The sequence below is a fragment of the Crocodylus porosus genome, unplaced genomic scaffold (assembly GCF_001723895.1).
Source record: "Crocodylus porosus isolate Cpor-Errol unplaced genomic scaffold, CroPor_comp1, whole genome shotgun sequence".
Taxonomy (NCBI): Eukaryota; Metazoa; Chordata; order Crocodylia; family Crocodylidae; genus Crocodylus; species Crocodylus porosus.
In genome coordinates, this window is record NW_017728943.1 from 17,655,245 (window position 1) to 17,678,979 (window position 23,735).

At 45.3% G+C, this 23,735-nt stretch overlaps 2 protein-coding genes across 2 annotated transcripts in view; one reads left to right on the forward strand and one right to left on the reverse strand.

Annotated features, from left to right (window-relative positions):
- Positions 1-5,588: 5,588 nt before the first annotated feature.
- On the reverse strand, positions 5,589-21,778 carry ILDR1 (immunoglobulin like domain containing receptor 1). The gene is made up of 8 exons (XM_019548803.1): positions 21,645-21,778; positions 18,203-18,373; positions 16,793-16,942; positions 14,920-15,039; positions 14,642-14,788; positions 11,137-11,268; positions 7,907-8,751; positions 5,589-6,363 (listed from the first exon to the last, which is right to left on the reverse strand). The coding sequence occupies exons 1-8, from the start codon at positions 21,697-21,699 to the stop codon at positions 6,322-6,324; spliced, it is 1,662 nt and encodes a 553-aa protein (XP_019404348.1). The 5' UTR covers positions 21,700-21,778; the 3' UTR covers positions 5,589-6,321.
- A 651-nt stretch (positions 21,779-22,429) lies between these two features.
- The window catches only part of CFAP44 (cilia and flagella associated protein 44), a 60,556-nt gene continuing 59,250 nt past the window's right edge, over positions 22,430-23,735 (forward strand). The window contains exon 1 of the mRNA XM_019548805.1: positions 22,430-22,524. Within this exon, the coding sequence (XP_019404350.1) occupies positions 22,458-22,524 (67 nt within the window). The 5' untranslated portion in view covers positions 22,430-22,457. The remainder of the gene's footprint in view (positions 22,525-23,735) is intronic.

Consider the following 23,735-nt stretch of genomic DNA (forward strand, 5'->3'; position numbering starts at 1 on the left):
TGAGTACCTGACTCTGCTCTGACCTTTGTTTGCAAACAAATACAACCTTTTATGCTGGCGGCTGAGTGTGTGTCTGTGATTTTTGCGGGCCTCCAAAGAAACGAACCGCTTTTGTGCAACAAAAGGAACAACAGCCTTAAACTGCAAGGAGGGAAATGTAGGTTGGATATTAGCAGAGGTGGATCCAAGGGGGTGTGGTCTCTCAGTTGCCCCCCACCCCTTTCATCTGATTCATTGGCATGTCAGCACCCCTTCTGCCAGAACTCCGTACATGCCATAGGCTCTCCAAGTTCATCAGCTGATCTGCATGGGTTCTGGTGCTCTGAAGCTCTAAGGGTGTGCACTGCTCCTCCTCCACTCTTTTACCCTGCTGATGAATTGAGCAGGGGAGGCAGGAGGAGTGGGAGAGGTGGGGTGGAAGGTAGGAAGCATAAACAGCAATAACATTCACGCTTCAGGCTCCAGGGCTATGTGAAAGTAGAAGCTTTGGCTAGAGCCCATGCCAATCAACTGGTGAGCTCAGAGAACTTATGGCAATTGTAGAGATCAGCAGGTAAGGTCGAAGAACTCACTGCATGCATGCCACATACATCTGCCACCCTCTTGCTGCAATCCTAGATCTGTTCATGGATGTTAGGAAAAGCTTTAATTGTGAGGATGACTTAGCATTGGACCAGGTTACCAGATGTGGTTGTTTAGTCCCCACATTGAAAGCTTTTGAAGCACAGGTTAGGTAAGCACTGAGTTGAGCAGGAGGCTAGGTTAAATGACCTCCTGCAGTCCCTTACAGCCCTATTTTTGTAAGATTTCTGCTACTCTGAAGGTTAAGAGCATTTGCCATGGCAGAGTCACATACTCACATTATGAAAGGTTTTGTTATACCTGAATCACTTCCAACCTACTTCATCTCTACCGGGACAGAAAATTACTTCTCATAGACAAGGGCTGCTCCTCTCCAGCTGTGCAACAGAATCCATGAAAACTAGAGCTAAATTAGCAACCAACAGTGAAGACTTCGTTGAGGGTTTGTAGCGATATTCTTCAAACTAACCACAAACTGCCTGACACATGAATACTTCTTCTTTACAACTGTCAGAAAACTGTGTGTGAACAAACTGCAATATTTGCAGCTGTTCTTTGCAATTATTTGTCTCACTCCAATACAGAGAGTAGATATCTAAAACACATGGTACCATTATTGTTCCCGGGTTACATAAGATATTAAATTCCCCAAATTTATTTGAAAACTGCAAAACTAAATTCATTTCAGCTACAGACTTCAAATTATTTTTTCCTGAAGAATGTCCATATCAGCAGATTTTTTTTTCATTTGAATTTTAACAAGAAATATGAACAGAAGGTTCAAACATGGTTAATTCTAGAACTTTTAGAATAAGTTTCCTTCTCTCTACTAGATAGTGGGAATGGAGAAAAAGAAGCTATCTTTGCTGGATGTAAGTAACCTAAATTAAGCAATTAGTACAATTATAGTATTGTGGCAGGATTCAGCAGGTGGCATTGTTACACAGTCTTCCATGTTTTTTTCTTAATGTATAATGAGAAGACACTGTGCAAGGGTTTGAGCAAAGCAGCATGGTAGAGGATGGTGAAGGGAGAGAGTGCTGTGCATAAAGGGGACTTTGCTTTCTGCCTTGGCCTCCAATTAGAACTTATTTTTGAGAGTCAGTGTTAATCCCTGCAACTTGGGCAATAGGGCTGATAGGCTGATACTGAAAAAAAAGGAACTGTACTGCATGCTGCTTTGCTCATCTCATTGCAAGTATGGACACTTTAATGAAGCAATTTATGCTTAAGAATACTCAGTGTCCATGATTTACCCTTTTCAAGGAGACTGACCTGTATGGTCCTGGACATCTGCTACTTCTTATAGCAGAGGCACACTGCTGGTATACAAACAGGATGCTGATTGTGAAGGAAAGTAATTCTTTAATATCAATGCAAACATCCATAGACTTTTCATAACTAATACAAACTATTAAGCAGCCATGATCAACAAAATCATAAGCCATCCAAACTATGCAAGTTCCGCCACCAACACATGGTTACAGTCTTTTGAAATTCAAAACAAGATCCATCCACAGCGATCAAATCTCAGAGGGTCATTTCCCAGGAGGAATACAGCCCTCTTCCTTCTGTTCCAGTTGCTGCAGTGTCAGGGCTAGTGCAACAGAAGCACAGACAAAATCTTGTCCTTTCACCTGAAGTTAGCCAGCCACTCCTGGCTACTTGATGGTCAACTTGATATCACCATCCTTCAGCTATTGACCAGATGCAAGAGCATCTCTACCTGATGAGCATCGCCCTCAAATACTATATGAGACCAGTTAGCCCAGCATGGAACAAGTTTAACTCATTGGTAAGTGCAGGTTACATATGCCTCTCTGCATAAGAGCCAGAAAGCAGTTTGTTACAGTCACTTGGAATAGAGACTAATTCTTGAATTCAAGCCATAAATAGACTCATGCTTTTAGCTCTGGAAGTCCCTGTTTCAGCCTCTGCAGTACTGGCCACCAACTGCAGACCTCCAAGGAAAACCTGGCAAAGTTTCTTGCTGATCAAGAAGAGGGAGTTGTATGTTTATCTTGGCCTCCATCCCAAGATATGGACCCAGAAATATCACTGGCACATGGGGGACTGTGGGAAAGCAATATCTTCTCCAGCCCCCTAGCAGATTCTGAACCTAGCTGCCACTGCTTCAGACAGTCATACTGGGACACTGCTACTGCGATGGTACAGTACAAATGCAAGCAAAACCATGGAATTGAGCTGGGGAGAGGTGCCCAGGATAAATATTTATCCATATATCCGTGTAGTTATCTGGTGTATATGCAGCCCCAGGGAAGGGAAAAGCCACTTGCTCCACTATATGTCTTCTCATTTTGGACTGGAACATTTAAAACTAGTACAAACAGTAGAAAATGTCCTCATGGCAACAACCTTGAAAAAATTAACTGGATGATGTAATGCATAGAGACTAGGTTGGTCAAGACCTGTGATTACAAAATGCACAAGCAGTGCCCAGAGTGCTGATCATCCTCAATTCAGGAAAGTGCCTTTGCAAAGCAGTTTTGCTGTGGAGATGGGAAGTATCCAGTCATCCAGTCTTTTGGAATAGGCCAAAAGAAAATCTCATGAGGTTCAATAAGGACAAGCACAAAGTCCTACTTAGGGCAGTAGAATCCCATGCACCAGTACCGACTGGGGGCTGACTGGCTGGGCAGCAGCTCTGCAGAAAAGGGGCTGGGGGTTATAGTGAGATGGATACGAGTTAGCAGTATGCCCTTGTTGCCAAGAAAACTAACAGCATACTGGGCTGCATTGGTAGGAACACTGCCAGCAAATCAAGGGAAGTGATCACTTCCATCTATTCAGCACTGGTGAGGCCACATCTGCAGTACAGTACTTTGCCCAGTTTTGGGTCCATACTATAGAAAGGATGCAAACAAGTTGGAGAGAGTCCAGCAGAGGGCAATGAAAATGGTTTGGAGGCTGGGGCACATGACTTCTGAGGAGAGGGGCTTATTAAGTCTGCAGAAGAGAAGACTAAGAGGGGATTTGATAGCAGCCTTCAACTACCTGCAGGGTGGGGCCAAAGAGGGTGGAGCTGGACTGTTCTTAGTGATGACAATACAAGGAGCAGCAGTCTCAAGCTGCAGCAAGGGAAGTTTAGGTTCGATATTAGGAAAAATTCTCTCACTAGGAGGGTAGTAAAGGTAGTAAAATACTGGAACAAGTTACCCAAAGAGGTGGTAGACTCTCCATCCTTGGAGGTTTTTAAGGCCTGGCTCAACAAAGCCTTGGCTGAGATGATCTAGTTGGGCATGATCCTGCTTTAAGCAGTCGGTTGGACTAGATGGCCTCCTGAGGCCCCTTCCAACCCTCATTTTCTATGATTCTGTGAACATCCAAGAAAGGGCTTTTTGTTGCATATTCAAAGTAGCAAACCAAATCACGTCAAGAAAGTCACTTGCTGTTTTTCCTACAGAAATTAGTTTTTTAAAGCAATCTCTCTGCTACTAAATACAAGTGCATCTACACGGGAAGTTTACTACATAGTTGACCAAGGAACTATACAGTAAACATTTCTTAGGGCACACAGAACTAATAAAATCTGCAGCAGGGTAGTCTTGTAAAATACAAGTACAACCCCCACCATGGAGTTTTTTTGTGAGCAGCAGTGCATGTGTAGATGCTGCACTGACAGGGTGGGGCAGACTGCCTCAGTGCAGGGCTAGTCAGTAGGCATCCCCCATGCTGAAGCACCCTGCACCCCAACCAGCCGTTCTGCAGCACATGGAGATGGGAGAGCTGTCTCAGGGTGCCACTCTGTGGCTGGTTGGGGCACAGCGTGCCTTGGTAAAGGGGCTCTGCAACACTTGGAGACAGAGGAGTAGCCCTGGGCTGGCTGCTCCCCCATCTTCATGTGCTGCTCTGCAGCTGCCTGGGGCACAGTGTGCCTCCATGTGGGGGGCTGCCTGCCAGCTAGCTAGCCCCATGCTAAGACACTCTGTGTCCCAGTCAGCCTCCCTGCAGCACATAGAGCCCAGTCACAGCAGCCCTGGCCTGGCAGGCTGAGCCCCTGGGTCCCCTGCCAACCTGGACTACTCTGAACAGGATCTATATGGTGTGTGCGAGTAAACTCTGAGGCAATTTGCTCTGGAATTTTTTGCTCCCTAGCACATGATCAAATGATATGCCATGGAACAAGTAACTCTGGAGCAATAAACTCCGGAGTTTATTGGTCTGCAGTAATTGTACATGTAGACACACCCACAGGGTAAGCTAACAGGTTATCCCCCCCACAATCCAGCAGTCTCCATGCTACAGATCAGCTGAACAATGTGTGGGGTTATCAACCTTTTTAGACTTGAAACACCCCTCAATAGGGCCCAAGACACCCCTCAGAAAATGCACCCTTCTTTTCTGTAAAAAATGAATAAAAAAACCAATAAATCAGTTTTCCTGTTACAAAGAACTCAGAAAGACCGCAACAAGTCAACATGTTTTTAACTTTGGATTCCTATTTGAAATTTCTCATGCTAAAATTACATGGCACCCCTCAACACCCTTGAAAGTATCTCAAGGCATCCCAAGGTGCTGCAACACCCTCATTGAGAATCACTGGGGTGGACAGTAAGGATTAGCTTTGTAACAGCAGTACTAAGAGCAGAATGCAAGACTGAAAGATTTCTGCTAGAGCCCATTTCCCTCATATACCAAATTTGGGAGGATAAGGAGCAACAGGGGAAAGCTAAGCAGAGAAGATGCTGGGGAAAAGGTAGATTCCTCCAAAGAGATATCCATACAGGTCATGATTTTCAGAGCTGTTGGGGCATCTCCTGCTCCCCATGGCCTCAAATGCAGGTTGGACAAGCTCAGGAATTTTGAGGGAAAAAAGTCAGGACCGCAGTACCCAGGAGAGTAGCTACCCACCATCTTAGGCCCTGAGAACAAAACAGCAGCCTGCAATACCTGAACCTTGGTAGATCAACATGCTCCCAAGTTGAAAGTACTGAAGTCCAGGTCAATGGGCAGGACAGAGCACCTCAAGCTCCTTATGAAGGTCTCTGTGCTGGGGCAGATAGATTTGTTGACACAAACCAGACCAGTTAGTAATGTTCATCAAGCACAGAAGTTGCTGAGAGCTCTCTGGGTGTGTGCAGCTATCACCAGATGCAGTAAGGCATTCTGATGTTTCCATTACCTCACAGAAACAAGTTTGCTTGAGTCCATTAAGGGGCAAACAGGAAACTACTTCATTATCACAGTGTACAATCAGATGTTTGCTGGTGAATCTTACACTCACACACACCATATTTGCTGGCATCCTGAATCAAAGAAATGAGACACTGTCCTGTCACCCTATGGGCTCTGCCTGAGTATTAACTGGGTGAGCAGTTTGCAAAGGAGGAGTGTTCCAAGGGCTTCCTTCTTAGTTCCAGGACATCCAACTGGATAAAAAGGTAGGCTCATAGCAGAGGAACATGCTCTTGAACACAGAAAAAAAAAAGTGTCTTCCCTTCAAAAGGAATGCTTTCAAACTATGGCCTGTTAACTACTTAAATTCCTTGGATAGGGAACTGATATCAAGACATTAGATGGTATTATGAGCCAGGCATCTTGTGGCCCTTAGGCACAGATTTCCTCAGTCAAATGCAGTGGGAACCTGCTTTATCCTCCTGAGCAGGATACCTGCAGCAAATCAGAAGCAGTCATGTCAATGTATGTGCAGGAAAGGCAGAGAGGGACCCTGGCAAAGCAGAACCATAAGGAATCTTGGCCCTTTCAGCACAGCAGACATTAGATGACAACGCTTCTTCCACTGCGGGAGCTTCCTCGATCCTGTGAGAGAAAACAAGACACATTCAGAAGTGTGATGGGAAGCACAGAAAGCTTAGAGCTGAGGGGTACAAGATGCTTCATATCTGCACTACTGCTAGGGCTGAATCTGGGGAAACTTAAAAGGGGGAAACTTCTAAACTTCTCCCTGTAGCATGGGGAAGACTGAAGGGAACTGTGAGGCATGACCTATGTGAGAACAGCCCTGTATCTTAGTGTCCCACACAAGTGAAATGGGGGACATTGAAAAACTGGAAGGTTTAAAAATAATTAGGGAACAAAACTGGATAAAACTGGAGGCTGTGAATGGGCTATCAAGTCTTCCATACAGATTGCCAGTACAAACCACATTGCAGGCTGAAGAAGGAAAATGGAGTGAAAGACTGCTCAGTGCCTTATGTGACAACTTCAGTTTTAGGTGGTGCTGTACTGAAGCTAGCCCATGGTCTTTGGGCCTTTCTCTCTTTATAAAATCTATTCTCGAGCCAAAAGTATAGCTGAGAGAGATCCAATAAAAAGATATCACCAAAGAATCCTTGCCTCTTTTATATTTCCTGGATCATCATGGCCACAACATCACTTTAGCCCTACTACCACATGGAATATACTGAAATTAGCAATTTACCAGGGGCCCAGATGTGAAGCAGGGCAACGTGCTTGAAAGCTTGGCTAATATCTGGTCTCAACTATGCAGTGGGTACAATAAAATCATATTGCCAAAAACCCCTCACCTTCAGTTCTCAGTATAGGTCCTTGTGAGCTAGATATCCTTACTAGAATGGTTCAGCATCTTTTAAGAGGCCCACTAATACAGGAACTTAAATACAACTCTGAGCATTTATGTTTGAAAATTGTGGCCATATAAAAAAATCTTAGTGGTATTTATACAAGTATGCTAAATTGTGTTTCTAACATAATGATTCTCAACCAATTTGGACTGGAGTTGCCTCTTATTGGACTCAAGGCACCCCTCTATAACTTTGTGAATTGAATTGCACCCAAATTCAGAAGCTAATTTATAGATTACAGTACTTGTCTCCTTGCAGGGGTGGGGCTGGCAGTGGGGATAGGGGATCATCTAGGCAGAGACAAGCCTAAGTCTGCTCTACCTGCTCAGTTTGCCCGCTTACCCCCTCGCACCTCACAGCACCCTTCAAAAAGGTCTGTCAGCGTGCCCTGGCACCTTAGCTGAGAATCACTGCTCAGACAAAATATATATATATTTTTTTACATGGCAGTAATAAGCATAGCAAAGATAGAAAGAAAGCAACAGGAAAAAAAGGGGGTTGGTTATGGGGGACTCTCAGCACATCTAACTTGGAGACCTCCTTCCCAAGGTAGCCCCAGGAAGAACCACCTATTTGTCTGAGACAGACCACCACCACCAGCCAATGTGCAGTCAATTCAGCATCTTCTTCCCAATCTCCTCAGGCAAACTGCAGGGTACCCAATGCTCCCTGACCTCTACCTTGACATTTCCTAGACTGCAGCGGGTACTCAACACCCATCAAACCAAACCTGTCAGAGTGAAACAGAGAGAACTCACCGATTGCTGCCCTGTGCTGTTTCTGGGCTTGCCACTCTTGGTTGGGATGATCTCCAGTGAGCGGTAACTGGGAGGTTTGTCCTCGGGCCAGTTTGGGGAACGGTGGTGGCGTGGCCTGCGAGTCCCTGGGGAATGCTCCCGGTCATCCATAGAGCTCCATGACTCTCTCCCTGATGGTGGAGAGTAGCTGCGAGGCCGCCGCCGCTTCCAGTTCTCTGAATTGTTGCTCCGTCTGATAGGGCGCTGATAGTCTCGTCTCCCTGAGGCTGGGGGCCTCGAGTCATAGTGGCGCCCTGAGCACCCCCTGATTTCTCCCTCCCCAGAATAGGAGTTGAAGTTGCCACCATTCCTACCCCTTTCTGGCTGTCTTGTAGGTGATGTGTCCCATCGAGAGCTCTGGTGTCTGCTATTGTAGCTGGCATCCCTCTGCCTTCGAGGATGCTGGTCTCGCCACCTGTCCCAGGACCCCTGCTCATAGCTGGAGTAGGAATCTCCATCCTGAGACTGGTGTCGCCTCCTGTTTTCCCTCTCATTTTCTATTGTGGAGTCCCAGGATCCTGCAGTCCAGGCAGTTTGCTGCAGGCGTGATGAGCTGCTGGTCCTCTGTGAGGAAGGGGCATGCTTGATGATGGGAGGCAGATGGATTACTCTACGCTCCACAATCTCTGTGTCCAGGGAGGAAAGGATGCTGGAATGCTGGCCAGCCCCAATTTTTTGGGAGGGTGGCAAGGGCCGGGAGGGGTTGAATTTTTGGATCTCAGATTCCAGATAGTCCAAGACCCTGTTGCTGGGAGGCAACTGGCCCTGCGATGGCACCATGGGGAGGCTGCTCTGCAGAGAGACATCTGTGGATAGAGGACAGAGGGAGCAGTAGTGTGAGATGTTTCTCTTGCTGCTAACATTCGAAGGGTCTGAACCAGATCAGAGCTTCTCTTTCCTCCTTACCCACCCCTTCATTGTGACCCTCTTGTTCCCTCATTTCTTCACCAATTCAAGAGGACCAAAGACAAACTATCAGTGGGTGAGAGCATTATCTATGCTCTGGGGAACTTAAGCAGCAAGAGTTCATGAATAATATGTGTACATGCATCTTTGATGCTCTCAAACATGTCCTGACCCTCTACCCTGGCCCTGAAAGTGAAACTGCTCTGGACCCATCCCCTATTGCTACTCTCAAGTGTGCAGGAGACAAGGAGCCAGGGAATGGTGGTGGACCTGCCCCCACAACACCTTCATCTCCTCATTTCCAGATCTAGTGTATGCCAGAGGGAACAGGGCATGCTTAAGAACAGTACCTACTCTGTTGGGTACTTCCTAGGATTGCCAGTCTAGGAACCATTCTTCTGATCTAGGGCTGGACAACTTCTAAGCAGGCAGGGGCCAGGAGCCTTCAGGCTGCACCTTCCCCCCCACCACTGCAGTGTATGTGCAGGCAGCCCTACTCCCTTCCCCCTCACATTGCTGCTCTGCATATGAGCTGCCCCTTCTTCAGCTTCCTCACTGCACAGTGCTGTGGGCTCCCCTAGTGCTGTGGGCTTCACCACTCCATTCACTGAGGTGGGAGCAGGAAGCAAAAGCTGAAGGAGGGAAAAAACCCTGGCGGCAGCAGGAGCCAGAGCAATAATAAGGGGGATGTTAGTTTGGTAGGGGCTCAGGGGCTACATATTAGCCCCTTGCAAGCTGCATGCAGCTTGGAGGCTGCTAACTGGACAACTCTGTTCCAATTTATATATTCAGAGGAGAATCCATTTTCTGTAGGGAAGAGATAACAGTTCACTACCTTACGGCTTACATCAAAAACCAAAGGGAATGCCTTGGTTTACGCAGCAAATATTGTTTAGCTGGCGTTAAATACAAATTCTGTTCTCTTACAGTAGTAATTAAAACATTTTGGACATTAAAAGTAGGCAGCAGACTGAAAACTAATTTAAAGGAAAATTAAGAGAAAAAAAATGGAGAAGAATGGAAATACAGACTCGAAGCAGCTCCAACTCCACCCTTTCCCTCTGTCAGTATGCACCTACGTTGGATGCCTGCATAAAGTGTCAGAGCACCCACATTGTACATCATGGTGGCTGAGTCTCAGACTCATTTTAGCTGATAGAGCACACCATGCCTAGAAATCTAAATGTAGCCACAAAACTGGGGTATAAGATGTTAGGAACTGTAGGAGTTAGAACTGATTGGCTATCCAAAGCTAACATGCATGGGAGTAAGGTAGTCAAAGTCAGTCATAAAATAACACTGCAGTCATTGTTGGAAATATGTAATCAAAATCTACTAATCATACTTCTTGAAACTACAACAAAAGATGTTTTTTAGTATAGATGTATAGTTGGTGGAACTGCTTTGTAAAACTTGTTTCAAACCGATTGTGAGCAAGGGTAGTGTTAAAGTTATTTGGGAGAAAATTATGCTGCTTTCCCCTATTTTATGAATGTTTATATATTTTGTTTTATTTCCTGTAATAAATACTTTCCTGCTTTGCTAAGGTTAAAAACAACAAAACAAATTCTTCTTATTTTTCCCTTCAGTTTTTGACACACATTTGCACTCTTAATTCACTTTGCAGGGGGGACCACCTAGAAAGAGATGTAACCAGAGACATTAAGTTTCAACTCCTCCTTTGTTTCCCAGTTAAACATAATATTGGACGTCTTCTCTCCAGTGTCATTGGAGAGAAAGCTATTTGGTTCTCAGTCATTTAGGCAGACTAGCACCACACAAACAAGTTGCGCTCCACTTAATTGTATCAGTGTCTGCTATAAGGGATGGACCATGACAAACACAGCAGGACAGAGACTGTATTCTTTCCCCCCTTGGGAATGAGATGGCTGAGGGAGTGCTTACAGTCACTTCAGCATAGTTCAGAGCTGGCTGCAACCCAGCTGCCCATAGGAATTTATCTGCGCCAGCATGGAGCTTGGCACAGATCACCTCAATGTTGTCACTTAGCTTCTCAAGCCATTTTTGCAGTCTGTGCCGACTTCTGGGCTGGTGTGGCCACACTGCTAACAGTACTCAAGTTCGCCAGTTTAAAGTTAATGCTGGTAAGTGTAGACTACACTGCAGTTAGAACAACAATTCAGTGAAGATGCATCTGAATCATGGCAGTAATGTCTTTCTGCCACACCAAGGCCTACAGGCTACAATCAAGCCATTGGACCCCAAGGAATGGCCCAGTTCAGTTTACCAGCCTTCTCTCTCTTCAGAGACACCCAAGACCTCACCTCGTTGCAGCAGCGGGTTCAGCTGGTAGGTAGAGAGCTGGGAGTTCTTGTCACCTCCCATGTAGAATGGAGATTGTGACATCCATGGCACAAGGGACTGAGCCTGCTTCAGGAACCGGTGTCGTGCCAAGACTAGGAGGGAAGAGACACATTTAAAGACCCTATCTCAAGTGCCCAACCCTGCAGCCCACACCAGCCAGCTTTCCTTCATAGGATGTCAGCATGTGGGTGTCAGCTATACACAAACAGTTAAGAGAGCAACAGCATAAACAGCTCTCTTCATCATGGGGCAAACCTGAAACAAAGAGGAAAAGTTTCCACCATGGAACGAGAGATGCCGCAGAGCTGAGGTTGCGATCCAGCCAAAGGCATCTAGGAAAGTTTCAGTGTCATCGATAGTTACAGACTGTACCTTTAAACATGAGGGGTATTTTTACATGTGCAGCAGGGAGGGTGCTTTAATTAGAGTGGCTCTGAGCTTTAGTTAAAGGGCTCCACTGACATTTTGAAGCATGAGGACACTGATACACGAGATGCAGAGGCATGCTCCAGAAGATTCGATTAATTGAGTCTGCTCCGATGTGCTGTAACTACAGTATGTTGGAGCAGCCTCCCTTCATGTCTGCAGGCACAGTCTACTTTCTTTTTTGCTAGGGGCTGGGTGGTGAAGAGGTTAATGCTGTTACCTTTCTTTATAGTGCCAGGCACCCTTCTTCCTTCTTAACCCAGCTCTACTTCCTTAAGCCTCATCTTATTGATTTCCATTTCCCTTTTTCTGTCCAGACTTCCAGGAAAAGGGGTCACAATGAGCTCCTTGCCCCCTTTCATGCAGACTTTCCAAATCCAGCCATTCCATCATCTACAGTACATCTGAAAAGCCATCCTTTCTTCTCTCCCTCAAAGCTAATGGCACTCAGCTCCACCCTGCCCTACTTTTGTCTGCATTATTTCAACCTCCCTCATTCTGGCCTCCCTGACACACTTGCTGCTCCTTTCGTAGTACACATACTAGAATTATCTTCCCTGCTCATCAGTTTGTCTTTCTCCAACCCCCTCCCAGCTCTGAGTTCAGTGATTTTAGGAAAGAAAATAATTCCCCTGTTCCACCAAATAGAATGTAATCCCGTGGGTATGTGAGGACGGTTCACTTTTCATCTTTTAAAGGCTCTAGAGACGCTAGTCCTAATTCTAGACTGAGAAATGCTGGTGTGAGAGAGTTGGAAAATAGGTGTATGTGGCAGAACTTGTCCTTGGTTTGGCATTTGACAGACATGGAGAACAAGCATCATTTACTTCAGCAATGGAGTGGGAGAGGTTTGTAACAGAAAAAGGCAGGAGAAAAGAAGGCACGTCATGTACACATGCCTTCACCCTGAGGGTGAAGTTACGTGTTAAACTTACACCATGCTAAGGATACTTAAAATGCAACTATCTGCACATTAAAGCTCACTAACTCATGCAAAATGCCTTCTGAGCATCTCAAAGTTAAGCCACCTCAGGCAAGGATGAACTCTGGGCTGTGCCAGTTAGCTCATGTTAGGGTAACTTCAGTCTGCTCCATGGAGAAAAAAAGAAAAAGAGCCATTTGCAATCCTACAGCATCCCAGGATGCACTACTCCATACCCCACTCCCCACCACCACCCAGAGCAGGGGTAGAGCCCAGGCATCCTGGCTCCTAGCCATGGACCTGCTCACCAGCCCACTAGTGGCAAGTCAGAGCTGTGCAGCCAAGCAGCCATATTAATGTACCATCCCTCACGGCATGTTCTAGGGTTAAACTTTAACACCACTTAACATTCCACGGGTTTAGTATGGTCTAAGTGTAACATGTAACTTTACCCGCATCTTTCATGCCAAAGGTCTTATGTGAGAGCTATGGGAAAGGCAGCTGTTTGTAGTAGGGATAAATCTAGTCCATTATACTTTGGTTGTATATCCAAAATAAACCCTCCAAACCATGCAAAAAAACTCATTCGATTTTATGACCAAAATCAACACTAGACCCAATAAGGATCTGGGCTTTGAAATAACAGTCACCTACACATCAGTGGCACCTTAGCTTGTTTCAGAAGATGTAGAGCACCCTCTTGTGGCTTGTATTTGCCAAGAAACTATAAATTTCACCCATGCCGTACATTTCTTTTAGTGGGGGATTTTCATCTGAAGAGACCATATACTTTTGTTATACTGTAGAACTATCAAGACTGTCCTGTATTTTATGGGATACTGGGACTTCCTGAGATGCCTCCAGAATCCCAGTCTTTCTTTGCTGAAATGTACTAGACTCCTCGCAGAGAACACTCAAAAATTAATAAGAGAAAGGAAAAAGAGAATGGAGCATGAGATGGCATGGACTGTGTGGAACAGCAGGCCAAAACCTCCTCTCCTCCCACTGAGTATACTGGAGTCTAAGTCCCCCAGATCCCAACATGAAGAGAAATAGAATGATCTGTGCTCTTCACCATAGAGCCAGACAGGGGCAGAACGGCCCACGCTCTAGTGACCACATGAGTTAGCAAGCACAGTACAGGAACAAACCAAGTCCTCCAGACTAAGTGAGAACCTACCCACATCCCCCCTCAGGTAGGGGCACTACAAGAATTAGAGAAAGGAAGAGGGGTCTTTATTCTTCAGGGTCCTCCCCATCTCCCAGGGCCTGAAAGAAGATAAGCAGCAATATTCCCCTCAGGGACACCAGCATCCCTACCTGATTTCAACCTCTGCCGTCAACTGTTTCACTTTAGAGTCCTTAAAACAGTCATCATAATATTTTAACCCACTGAAGAAGGACTGCACTGCACACACTCCACACCAGAAATAGCTGAACAAACTATTTTGGGGGCTAGCTCCTCTGCTTCCCTTAGCTTCTGGAAATTTGCCAATCCCAACCCAGTTAACACCTTTAGCCATGTGTCTCTGAAAGGGTATCCTAAAAAATGGCAGCTCCTTACTTACCAATCCACTCCCAGTGGTACTCAGCGTCACTTCAGCTGGCAAGCCTGGCTAATACAAGCTTTTGATGCACCTTATTTTTGTTAACCCAGCAGAATGTGCATGGGTAAGTGAAGAAATGGTAACAAAAGCTCCCTGTTCCTGAGGAACAAGCTGCCACAATTTAGCTTCCAGTTATCATGAAGAAAGAGCCCCCATGAAGCAGCTAACATTCACCAAACCCCTTGCTCCTCTTACTCAGTGGCAAGTTGCTGTGTGGGGAGAAAGAAAGGAGCTGGTGGCAAGGACAGAGACAGGGTTGCAACGTGTGGAGGACTCCTTCGGAAATGGAGGGGCAAGGTGGAGTGTATGGGAGCCATTTTTTTAGACCCGTTTCTCTCACTGTCAAGTTGATGATGTGGGTATAATAGAGTGTCACAGACTAGTTTGCTTCCAAACACATGGATGAAGCAGGGCTAAACATGTTATGCATGAAACATTTCATGCTAACAAAAGCAACAGCACATGGGATATATATATATATATGCACCCATACATTCGTCTGCTCCTCACCTTCTTCATTGCAGCAGCACCGAGCTGGACAGCAGGGACACTGGATATGGCAGCAGCAGTATTGGGGACAACACTGGCAACAGCACACCCCAATCAGCAAGAGGAAGAGGAGACCACCAAGAACGATGAAGATCACGGTTAGCCAATCTAACATGGGGGAGAAGGGAAGCCAGTGTTTGAGAGAGATAGAGAGAGAGAATTTTTGGAGATGGTTGGGATGAGAGATGGTAAACAGCAGGAGTGACAGGTGGACAGGAGAACAGACCACTGGCACTTACGTAAAACAATTAGCTTAACCTCTTTGTCAGGGTCACCAGATGTGTCTCCAGGAGCCTCAACAATACAGTAGTACATTCCATGGTCCCACCACATTACTTCATTAATCACAAGATCTGCTTCTAGAGGAGAGAGAGAGAGAAAAAATGCTAGGAGCAATGGGCACTTTGGGGATGACACTGCTCTTAGACCCTAGCGTAACAAACACTTGTGCCACAGATGACACAGAAGAGTGCTTGGTGTTTGCAGCTTTGATGGGGGCCAGTGCCCTTCATCTTCAAATAACACAGGACACTGCACTTTAACTTGAGCAATAGCTCCTCTAGTAGGTACAGAAGTATGTCCCATATCCTGTGTGCCAATAAGGCAACATGACTAATTAGTGTACTATACCCTGTCTCTGCTGCAAACACCACAAAACCTCTGTTGTACACACTTCTCTTGCTTCTTAGGTTTCAGCTCATCATTTCTCTTCCCTCAAAGGAATCATCTTCTGGTTTTACCCTGATGGTCAAGGTGGTCAGTCAGCCACATCACAGCAAGTTACTGAATAAGAAGAAAAATATCCCTGATATCACACTTCCTGTCCACTTCAGATCTAGCCACTGATGTACCAAGGCTGGTGTCCCAACATCTCTCAATTATGCCTAATCAGGACAGGGGGACACTGGGTGCCTAAACATGAGCAGCAAAGCTGATCTGATGCACTGGAATTCCAGCGTGTTGGAGTAGACTTGATCAAATCAAGTCTGCCGGAGTGTGGCATTTGCTATGCTCCAGCCGCCTCCAGCATCTTGTGTATTAGCATCTCTGTGTTTAAAAATGGCAGTGGGGGCACCTGAACTAAAGCTTGTTTGACAAGCTCATCAAACAAGCTTTAGTTCAGGCACCCCTGCCATGTTTTTAAGCATGGGTATACACAAGATGTGGCGGTGCTTTAATTAAAGTGGTTCTCAGAGCCGCTCTAATTAAAGCACTGACCCTCTCACCCCCAGAGCAGATATAAAATGCACATTAAGCCCAGTAAGTAAATTGCAGGAGTGGCTACCAAATACTCCTTCAGAAGAAAATGAAACCCACTTAAAAATGGCCAATTATTCAAAACTCTAGAATGAGAAAAATTATAGAAAATTGTAGGAATCATAGACAAGTCGGGCTGGAAAGGATCTCTATATGTCATCTACTCCAACGCCCTGCCCGAGGCAGGTTCATCCATATCCAAATCATTCTATACAGATCTATAATCTAACCTCTTCGTAAAACTATTGTCAACCCTGACACAGCACAAGACACAATGTCTTAACCTGCCATACACAAAGCAAGGGGACCATGACAGCCAAAGTCTTGCTTCTGTAAAAGGTTGTTAATATATGCTCAAGAGATCCCAGGAAGAGGGTCACACTTCCTGCTACAAAGGAAAGAAACCCCCGCCCCCCCCATGATTTGTATCAATCATACCTTGGGGTAAAATTCTTCCTGACCGCAAATATAGCAATTGGTCTGACCTTGAGCAGAGGGGCAAGACCCTCTAGCCAGTAACCTCCAGCTTTACGTCTCAGTAAAAGCATCTTCAGCCTTGGCTGCAGCCAATACTCATGCAATGCCATAAACACTAAGCTGTAGTACTCAGTTTACCATGCCAGATGTCTGAGTGCCATTATCTGAGCTCTTGCTTGGGGAGTTGTAAACATAGTTCAGTGATAATCCTTAGCAGGAATCTGGCTACAGCTCTGGCTCACAGACTTGTGTAAGTCACAGACACAGCTGGCCACACTCATACTTCACTAAGTGATTTCAGGCAGGCAGGAAAGATGTTAGACAGTTACTGCATTTGCATACCTCCTTTACAGGCCCCTTAATCAGCTGGTGACTTACGGTTCTGAATGGTGATCTTGCGCTGCCTGTAATCCATGCCAAGCACAGGCTCATTCTGTCCACGTTTCTGAATGATGTTGCGGACCTCCCGCTGACTATCATTGCAGTCATCTGACGGGTCCTGGCCAAGAGCTAAACCAGCCTGGTAGGCTACAAATAAACCATCTTACACCACTGAAATAGCAATGATATCAGTCCACCTTTGAGTGAAAAGATCATCTTGATTTGCCACAAAGGGTGCAGTTAATCTCACATCCCTGTGTAATGAGCAAATATGCACACAGACCCACCATGTTTGGTCATAAAGAATGGAATAAGGAAGCAAATCTTTTACAGAATCAAATACAATGAATGGAGATGAAAAGTTAAATTCTCTCTGCTTAGCTAAGAGTGCAGGTACTGCAAAGAAGGAAAATCTTGCAACCACTGTGCTTAACACAATGGGAAATCAGGAAGGAGGGGAAAAAAAAAAAAAAAAAAAAAAAAAAAAATCAGTCCTCTGTGTGTAGAAGGAATCAGAAACATACAGCCCACTGGAACAACTGAAGCAACCTCAACTTTTTTTAAAAAACACAGCTTTTAAAACCACGCAGATTTTGCCTTCCTTTTCCCCAGCCTTTCTATGACACCTGGCTTGCAAGCAGGGAAAGCACCGTCTTTCCAATGATATGGAATGGAGGGGAACATAATTAATAGACCCAGGGGAAATGTGGTAGTTTAGTTGCTTTTTATTTGTATGAAAACAAGCTAGCAACATAATACAGTCTTGCACTTGCAGGTGATCTGGTGAATTAATCATTTGGTGCATGAAGGGGAATTAATCATATGTATTTGCTACCCCTGTCCCTCTTTAACAGGGCTAGGCTCTTGGGGCTTTATCACAAAGCAGAGATGAGGAGAATGGTTATTAAAAAGCTTCTTTGTTCTGACCTTTGGTACTCTCAGTGTAGCTAAGCAAGAGAGAGCATCACTGACAGTAACGTGATTATTCATGAGTCTTTCTACTTTACTCTCTTAAAAATGATAGTGCCCGTTTTTTTGCCTTCCAGCTGGGACCATGGGGGCCTATATTTTTCACCCCACCAAAATGGTTCTCAGATGTAGTCTTTTTGCTATCAACCATCACTGCCTGCAGGACTTTTGTTTCCAGCTGCAGAGGCAGAGCTCTGAGCCTCTGGGTTCCATGCCTGCCAGTGAAGGTAGCAGTGCCACTACTGTTGGATACAACGACAAGGGGGAAGATATACAGCTAGCAGTGAGATTTCTGTGAGGTAAAACTGCTCCCCCACTGAGGATCCCTACCACAAGCTGAGTCAGTCCAGGAAGCAGTTCACAGCAGACACCTGAACTCTCCCATATGTCTCCCTCAATTGCACGGGGAATCCCTGGGAGGAGGAATATGGAACTCACAGGCAGAGTAGTAATCAAAGACGGGATCCTTGCAGAAGGATTTGAAGCGCCAAGTCACTATGACATCCTGCAGCTGCGCTGAGGTGCTGTAGTCACACTGGAGGGTTACAGATGCAAAGAGCATGGTGTAACGCTTTTTATCCTGTACTGTGACCAGCAGGGAAAGGCAGCCTGTGGATAAGGACACCAGTCAATGGGAATGGATATCACATAAAGACAGCCATTTGGGAGCAGACCAACAACAGCACCGACATTGTGCCCTTCTATTAAAACTTACCCCCACAGGATATCATAGCATTTCCCGCACGGTACTTTAAGGGAAACCTCAGGTACATTTGCCAGGGATCACACAGGAAAACAATAGCAAAACCAGGACTAGGACTGGGGGGGACCTACTCCCCATTTCTTATATATGGCACACATTAGTCCATCTAATCTGGTTCCCATTTGAAGTGACCATTACTGGCCCTAGTCTGAGAGAAAAGAAAGCAAGGTATGAATGACGCACCCCGTACTGTCTTTCTTTGTGCAGTACTAGATCATGGGGAGAAATGTCCACCTGAGCCATGTTTGTGATTCTTCTATGCTCTGAAGCACATGTTCCTACACACACACTATCCTGCTAGCCTTTGCTACCCCACTTTTATATAAACAGTGATTCTCAACCTGGGCACCTGAGAAACTCAAGTGTGTTGCAGAGTGCTGTGCAATATTAGTACTGTTAGGTGTGCATACATTCTGACCTGTTGTGGTCTTTCTGAGTTCTTCGCAATAGAAGAATTGATCTATGATTTTGCCATAGTCAAAAAATTAGCAAAAGCCAAGAGCTGAGGGGTGCCTTGAGTCTAAAAACATTTGAGAACCACTGATACAAAGCACCCAATCATTTCTGTATTGTTGGACTATTCGCCACAATATTTTCTGGCAGCAACAGAGACATAAAACAACACTGCTTCTTTCCATAGTACACTTTAACAGACCAGTCGAAGGCAATCTATTTATCATCAATTGTTCTTTATTCATTACGTAGCTTTTTGTTGGGGTTTTTTTGTTTTGTTTGCTATCTTCTCACCTCATCCAGGCACCAGTCCCTTTGTGTCATTTTACATCCCAAATAATTGCATTTCCTGAGCAAGTTTTTAAAATGTTTCAAATAAGCTATACATAAGGTTAGATGTATTCCATTGTTTTCCCTATCAAATGTAAACAAGATAACACACAGAGAGATATGCTTGTTATAAATAATAGCAAAGCTATCACCAGCACCCTTAGATAAGGTAATACAAACACTGAGGAAGAAATGTAGGATACAGTACCCCGTATAAGGAAGGGCACGGTAAGGGAAGGATGGAAAAGCTTAAGGCAGAGATTGTCAAAGGCACAAAAGGTATCCCAATCATCCTACAACTAAACCTCTGGAAAACATTACATTTATCACAGCATTAACACGTTAGTTGTGTGATATATTGCAACATGCCACACAAGCAAGTATCTATCATGTGATGAAATGGCAAACCAGCCATAAAAGATATTGCTTGTTAAATGTGGAACATCTTTGTGCTTGGCTTGTATCATCCTTTAATTTGAATGTATGGCATGCATTTTAAATTCATAGTGAGACAAGCCCCTTGCTTTCATGGTCTTCATGTTTCCCTCCATCACTTGCTATCAGCATTAAAGGGAGAGTGACTTCACAGTGACATCTTGGTCATGTCTACTATCACCTTTCTTTCAGCATCCTCTTAATGGAAGAGTATAAAGTCTTGCAGAAATGTTGCCAAAACCTTTGTGGATATGAAGTCCACAGTTTACCACAACAAAATGGGACTGAGAGAAGGTAAAGTGTCTACCTCACTTAGCTATATCACAGCTAAGGTTGTCTCTCACCTCGTCCCACCTAGGATTTTGCAGCAAGATGACTATCTCGCCATGAAAAAACTACACATACACACTTTTTGCAGTGAAAACAACCATTACTGACAACGTATTTAGTTGATTATATATTCAGAGGATCAGATTCTAACCTCTCCAGTGATTCTCAGTCAGGGTTTTGTAAGATACTTTTAAGGGTGCCTTAGGGTGCCATATAATATTAGCACTGTTAGGTGTGCAAATATCTACACATGATTCACGAGATAATCCCAAAGATTTCAAACAGGAAGCCATAATGTCAAAACCATTCTGACCTATCTTTCCAAGTTCTCTGCAACAGTGATGACTCTAGTATTTTTTCTGTAGTCAAAAAACAATTTAAAAAAAAGATCTGGCTTTAACCAAGAGTTGCCTTAAGTCTAAAAAGGTTGAAAACCACTGATCTGGTCAAAACAACAGAATATCCATTTCCAGAACATCCCTGCAACCATCTCTCTCAAGAAGGAATCAGATAGCTAGAATCCAAATAATCCATTTAATCTGTATAAAGTTTTAAGATCCACAAATGTTTTTTAATATCACTGCCTCTGCTTTATAGATGGAAAAAGAGCTGAAAAGGTAAGCCTAGTTTAAAAAATATGAAGAACCTAGAGTACCTCCTCAAAGAGTTAGGATATGGAGGGACTCAACAGCTCAGAACTATGAGGCTAATTGAGTCACTCAAGGCCATTTAAGTCAGTTTCAGAAATTAAAAAAAAGAATCTAGGTGCTTTGGCCTCAAGCCTAGTGCCCTATGGAGTATACTGCCTCTCCTCTTTGCTTGAAAGAAAAGAGCCAGATGCTACCCATCTATTGATACCTCATCTGTGAAAGTGAAAAGCCATTGCTCTTCCTCATTGATGAAGCCAAATTTTAGCCAGAACACAACATGGTAATGCAGCTCTTTGAATAGCAGCAATGTGCACACAAAACCCTGCTATTTTGTTTTCTATACCAACTCCCTAGCAAAGCTCTCAAACATCATATTTGAGGCCAAATCATCCAGAAATTGTCCAGCCACCAGCAATCCTTCTAAGATGCTAGGATCCTTGCAGGCTGCTGGATGCCAGAAGGGAACAGGGGAGGGTTGAGAGCAGCGATTTCTCAGGAGAGGGTCCATTCCCAGGAAGGCTTCGTCTCCCAACAGCAGCTGAAGCTTGGGCCCTCACTGCAAAGCACAGCTCAGTGGGGAGTGAAAATAGAGGAGGCAAGTACCATCACCCTCCCTTCCCCTGTGAAAGGCTTGGCCCCTCTACACAGCAGAAATGACCTCACAGAGCTGGACACCCTGCATCACTCCTTCCCACAGCTGCCTGCCCATTTTGGAGAATCCAGCTCAGCCTGGCAAAAACCCAACACCCACTCCTGTAGCAAGTGCTGCCCCTGGGACAAAGGGAAAGCTCCCAAAGGGGCAGCCCCTAGCCCCAAAACTGCTAGAGCGAAGGGACTGAGGAGGTGGTGCCCAAGGGGGTAGGAGGGCTGCAAATAGCAGGGGAAGATTGCACAGCGCCCGCCCCCTGCCCACACTCACCTGCAGGCAGCCAGGTGAGAAGCAGCACCTGCTGCAGCCGCCAGCTCCAGGCCATGGCGCCTGCTTTTTCTGCCTGGATCGCTCACCCAGAGGTCACCCTTGAGGCTCCCAGCTGGCCACCTAGCTCTGGCTGCACCTGTACCTGGCTCAGCTAGAAATCCATGTCCCTGCTTCCTCCAACTTTGCTCACTCCTTCTGCCTGTATTCCCCACCCCCAACTTCCCGCTATTCCTGGCAGGCAACAAGTTTCCCCAGGGCACTGTCCTTCCTCCCCCACACTTTGCCACTCCCTCTCCACCTGCAGTGGCTGATGCTTTCCCTGCCCCTCCTATCTCCTATGCACCAGAGCTCCTGAAAGTGTTGCACCCTCCTCTCTAAGGCTACAAACCCCTCCTCCTCTTGTCCCTCTTTCACTGTCACCTGCAGCTGCTTCCTCCCTCCCCAGAGTCACTCCGCCTTCCCTTCTTCAACTCAAAGATCCTCCCCAGACAGAAGTCCCCGAGCCCTGGCCAGGTCTGCCCATCCCAGCTCATTATTGCCTGAGTGAGTTAAGCTGGCACAAGGGCAGCTGGAAACAAAGACCTGGCTCTTAGCCATATTCCTGTGGATCACACCCTCCTTCTGCACACTCACAGGTCCAGCTCAGTTAATGTTAGCATAACCCCAGCTCTCAGTGCTTAGGAAGAGCCCTGCCTCCTGGTTGTACTTGAGATTCTTTTTTTTAAAGTGTGTTTACATCAGAGGCTCCTCCCAATTCTTACTTCCTTTTGGGAAAACCACCATGTCTCTGGTTTCACGTTGGAGCAGACATGCATGCTGAAGGAATCTATAGTTCTGTTTTACCATTCCAACAAAAATGCTTTCTCCCCCTGTTCACAAGGTGGGCGTGTGTAATAGGTTGAGGTGCCTCTTCGATAGCTGAGCAGTCGTGTCCCTTTCAACATCAGAATGTATCATGAATATTGAGAGACAGACAAGGTTCTTTGGGTAGATGTAATAACTTTTATTAGACCAACTAAACAGAATATTGAATAGAATTGAATATCATGAATATTGACGACAGTAGCCTTGCATTACTGTATTGAGAACTAAAACTACCCCTGCTTTACAGGACCAAGGCAGAGTTTTTGTGTGTGGGACCACAGGTAAAACACAGGTTTCACATGTCAGACCACACTGCAGAGTCTCAGATGCAGGGCAGCAAAGTAGTTCTAACCCTTGCTAAATCCAAATCTGCTGCTGCTGCTCCCCCTATGAAGCTCAACAAGTGGAAACTGGCTCCAAACAACTAGAACTAACTACAGTCTGGCCCTGAAGTGGGACTGACACTCAGGTAACCTTCTTCCTCCTTAAAATGCCCTAAACACAGGGCTAGAGAGTCAAGTTACTTCTCCCTGTCTCATTTGCCTTTGTAGCTGCCTCTTCCTGCACTAACAGAACAACAGAGCTCATAGCTCTTTCTGTTCCCTCCTCTTGAAATGTAAAACCCCTGCCCTTACATTCTTTCCTACCTGAGTCAAGTCACCTCCCTCTGTACCCCATCCTGCAACAGAGAAGGTGAACAGGAAGAATTCCCTTTATCTACTTCTCACTCAATCTCCTCCCTGAAACTTCAGCATTTTTCCTGCATTTACTTCCTAGCTAAACAACCTCTGCACCCTCACAAGCACAATACATTGGCATGCAAACAATAAAGCCATTCCCCTTCCCAGCCTGTGAGCCAAATTAATTGACTTCAGGTTCTAATACCTGGTAGTTCCCTTGCAATGGAAGCAGCCTGCTAGAGCAGGACCTCAAGTGAGACTTAATGAAATAATTGTTCATGCATACTTACGATGTAATTTTCAAATGCTTATAACTTTGGTAAATATAAACCTAGCAAAGCCTTTCTAGTACAGACCAAATTTTCAGCTTCAAACATCCTCCATTTGGGGTGCAGTCCTGTTTTAAAAGAATAGGGTTAGAATTAATTTATATAGAGAAAAGTAAGTATGTACCTTTTTTTCCAGGGACTTCTGACCTCCATCTAACCCAGGAGGTGCACAGCCCCACCAGGGGAGACGCCTTGTTGGACCTGGTGCTGGCCACGGG

Bases quoted from the DNA above. Each gene is read 5' to 3' on its own strand.
- ILDR1 (XM_019548803.1), bottom strand. From the start codon at position 21,699: ATGGCCTGGAGCTGGCGGCTGCAGCAGGTGCTGCTTCTCACCTGGCTG. The intron at 8,752-11,136 runs GTGAGGTCTTGG...CTCTATCCACAG, and splicing joins GAACCCGCTGCTGCAACGAG to ATGTCTCTCTGCAGAGCAGC. The intron at 6,364-7,906 runs GTGAGTTCTCTC...TTTCTCTCACAG, and splicing joins ACAGCACAGGGCAGCAATCG to GATCGAGGAAGCTCCCGCAG.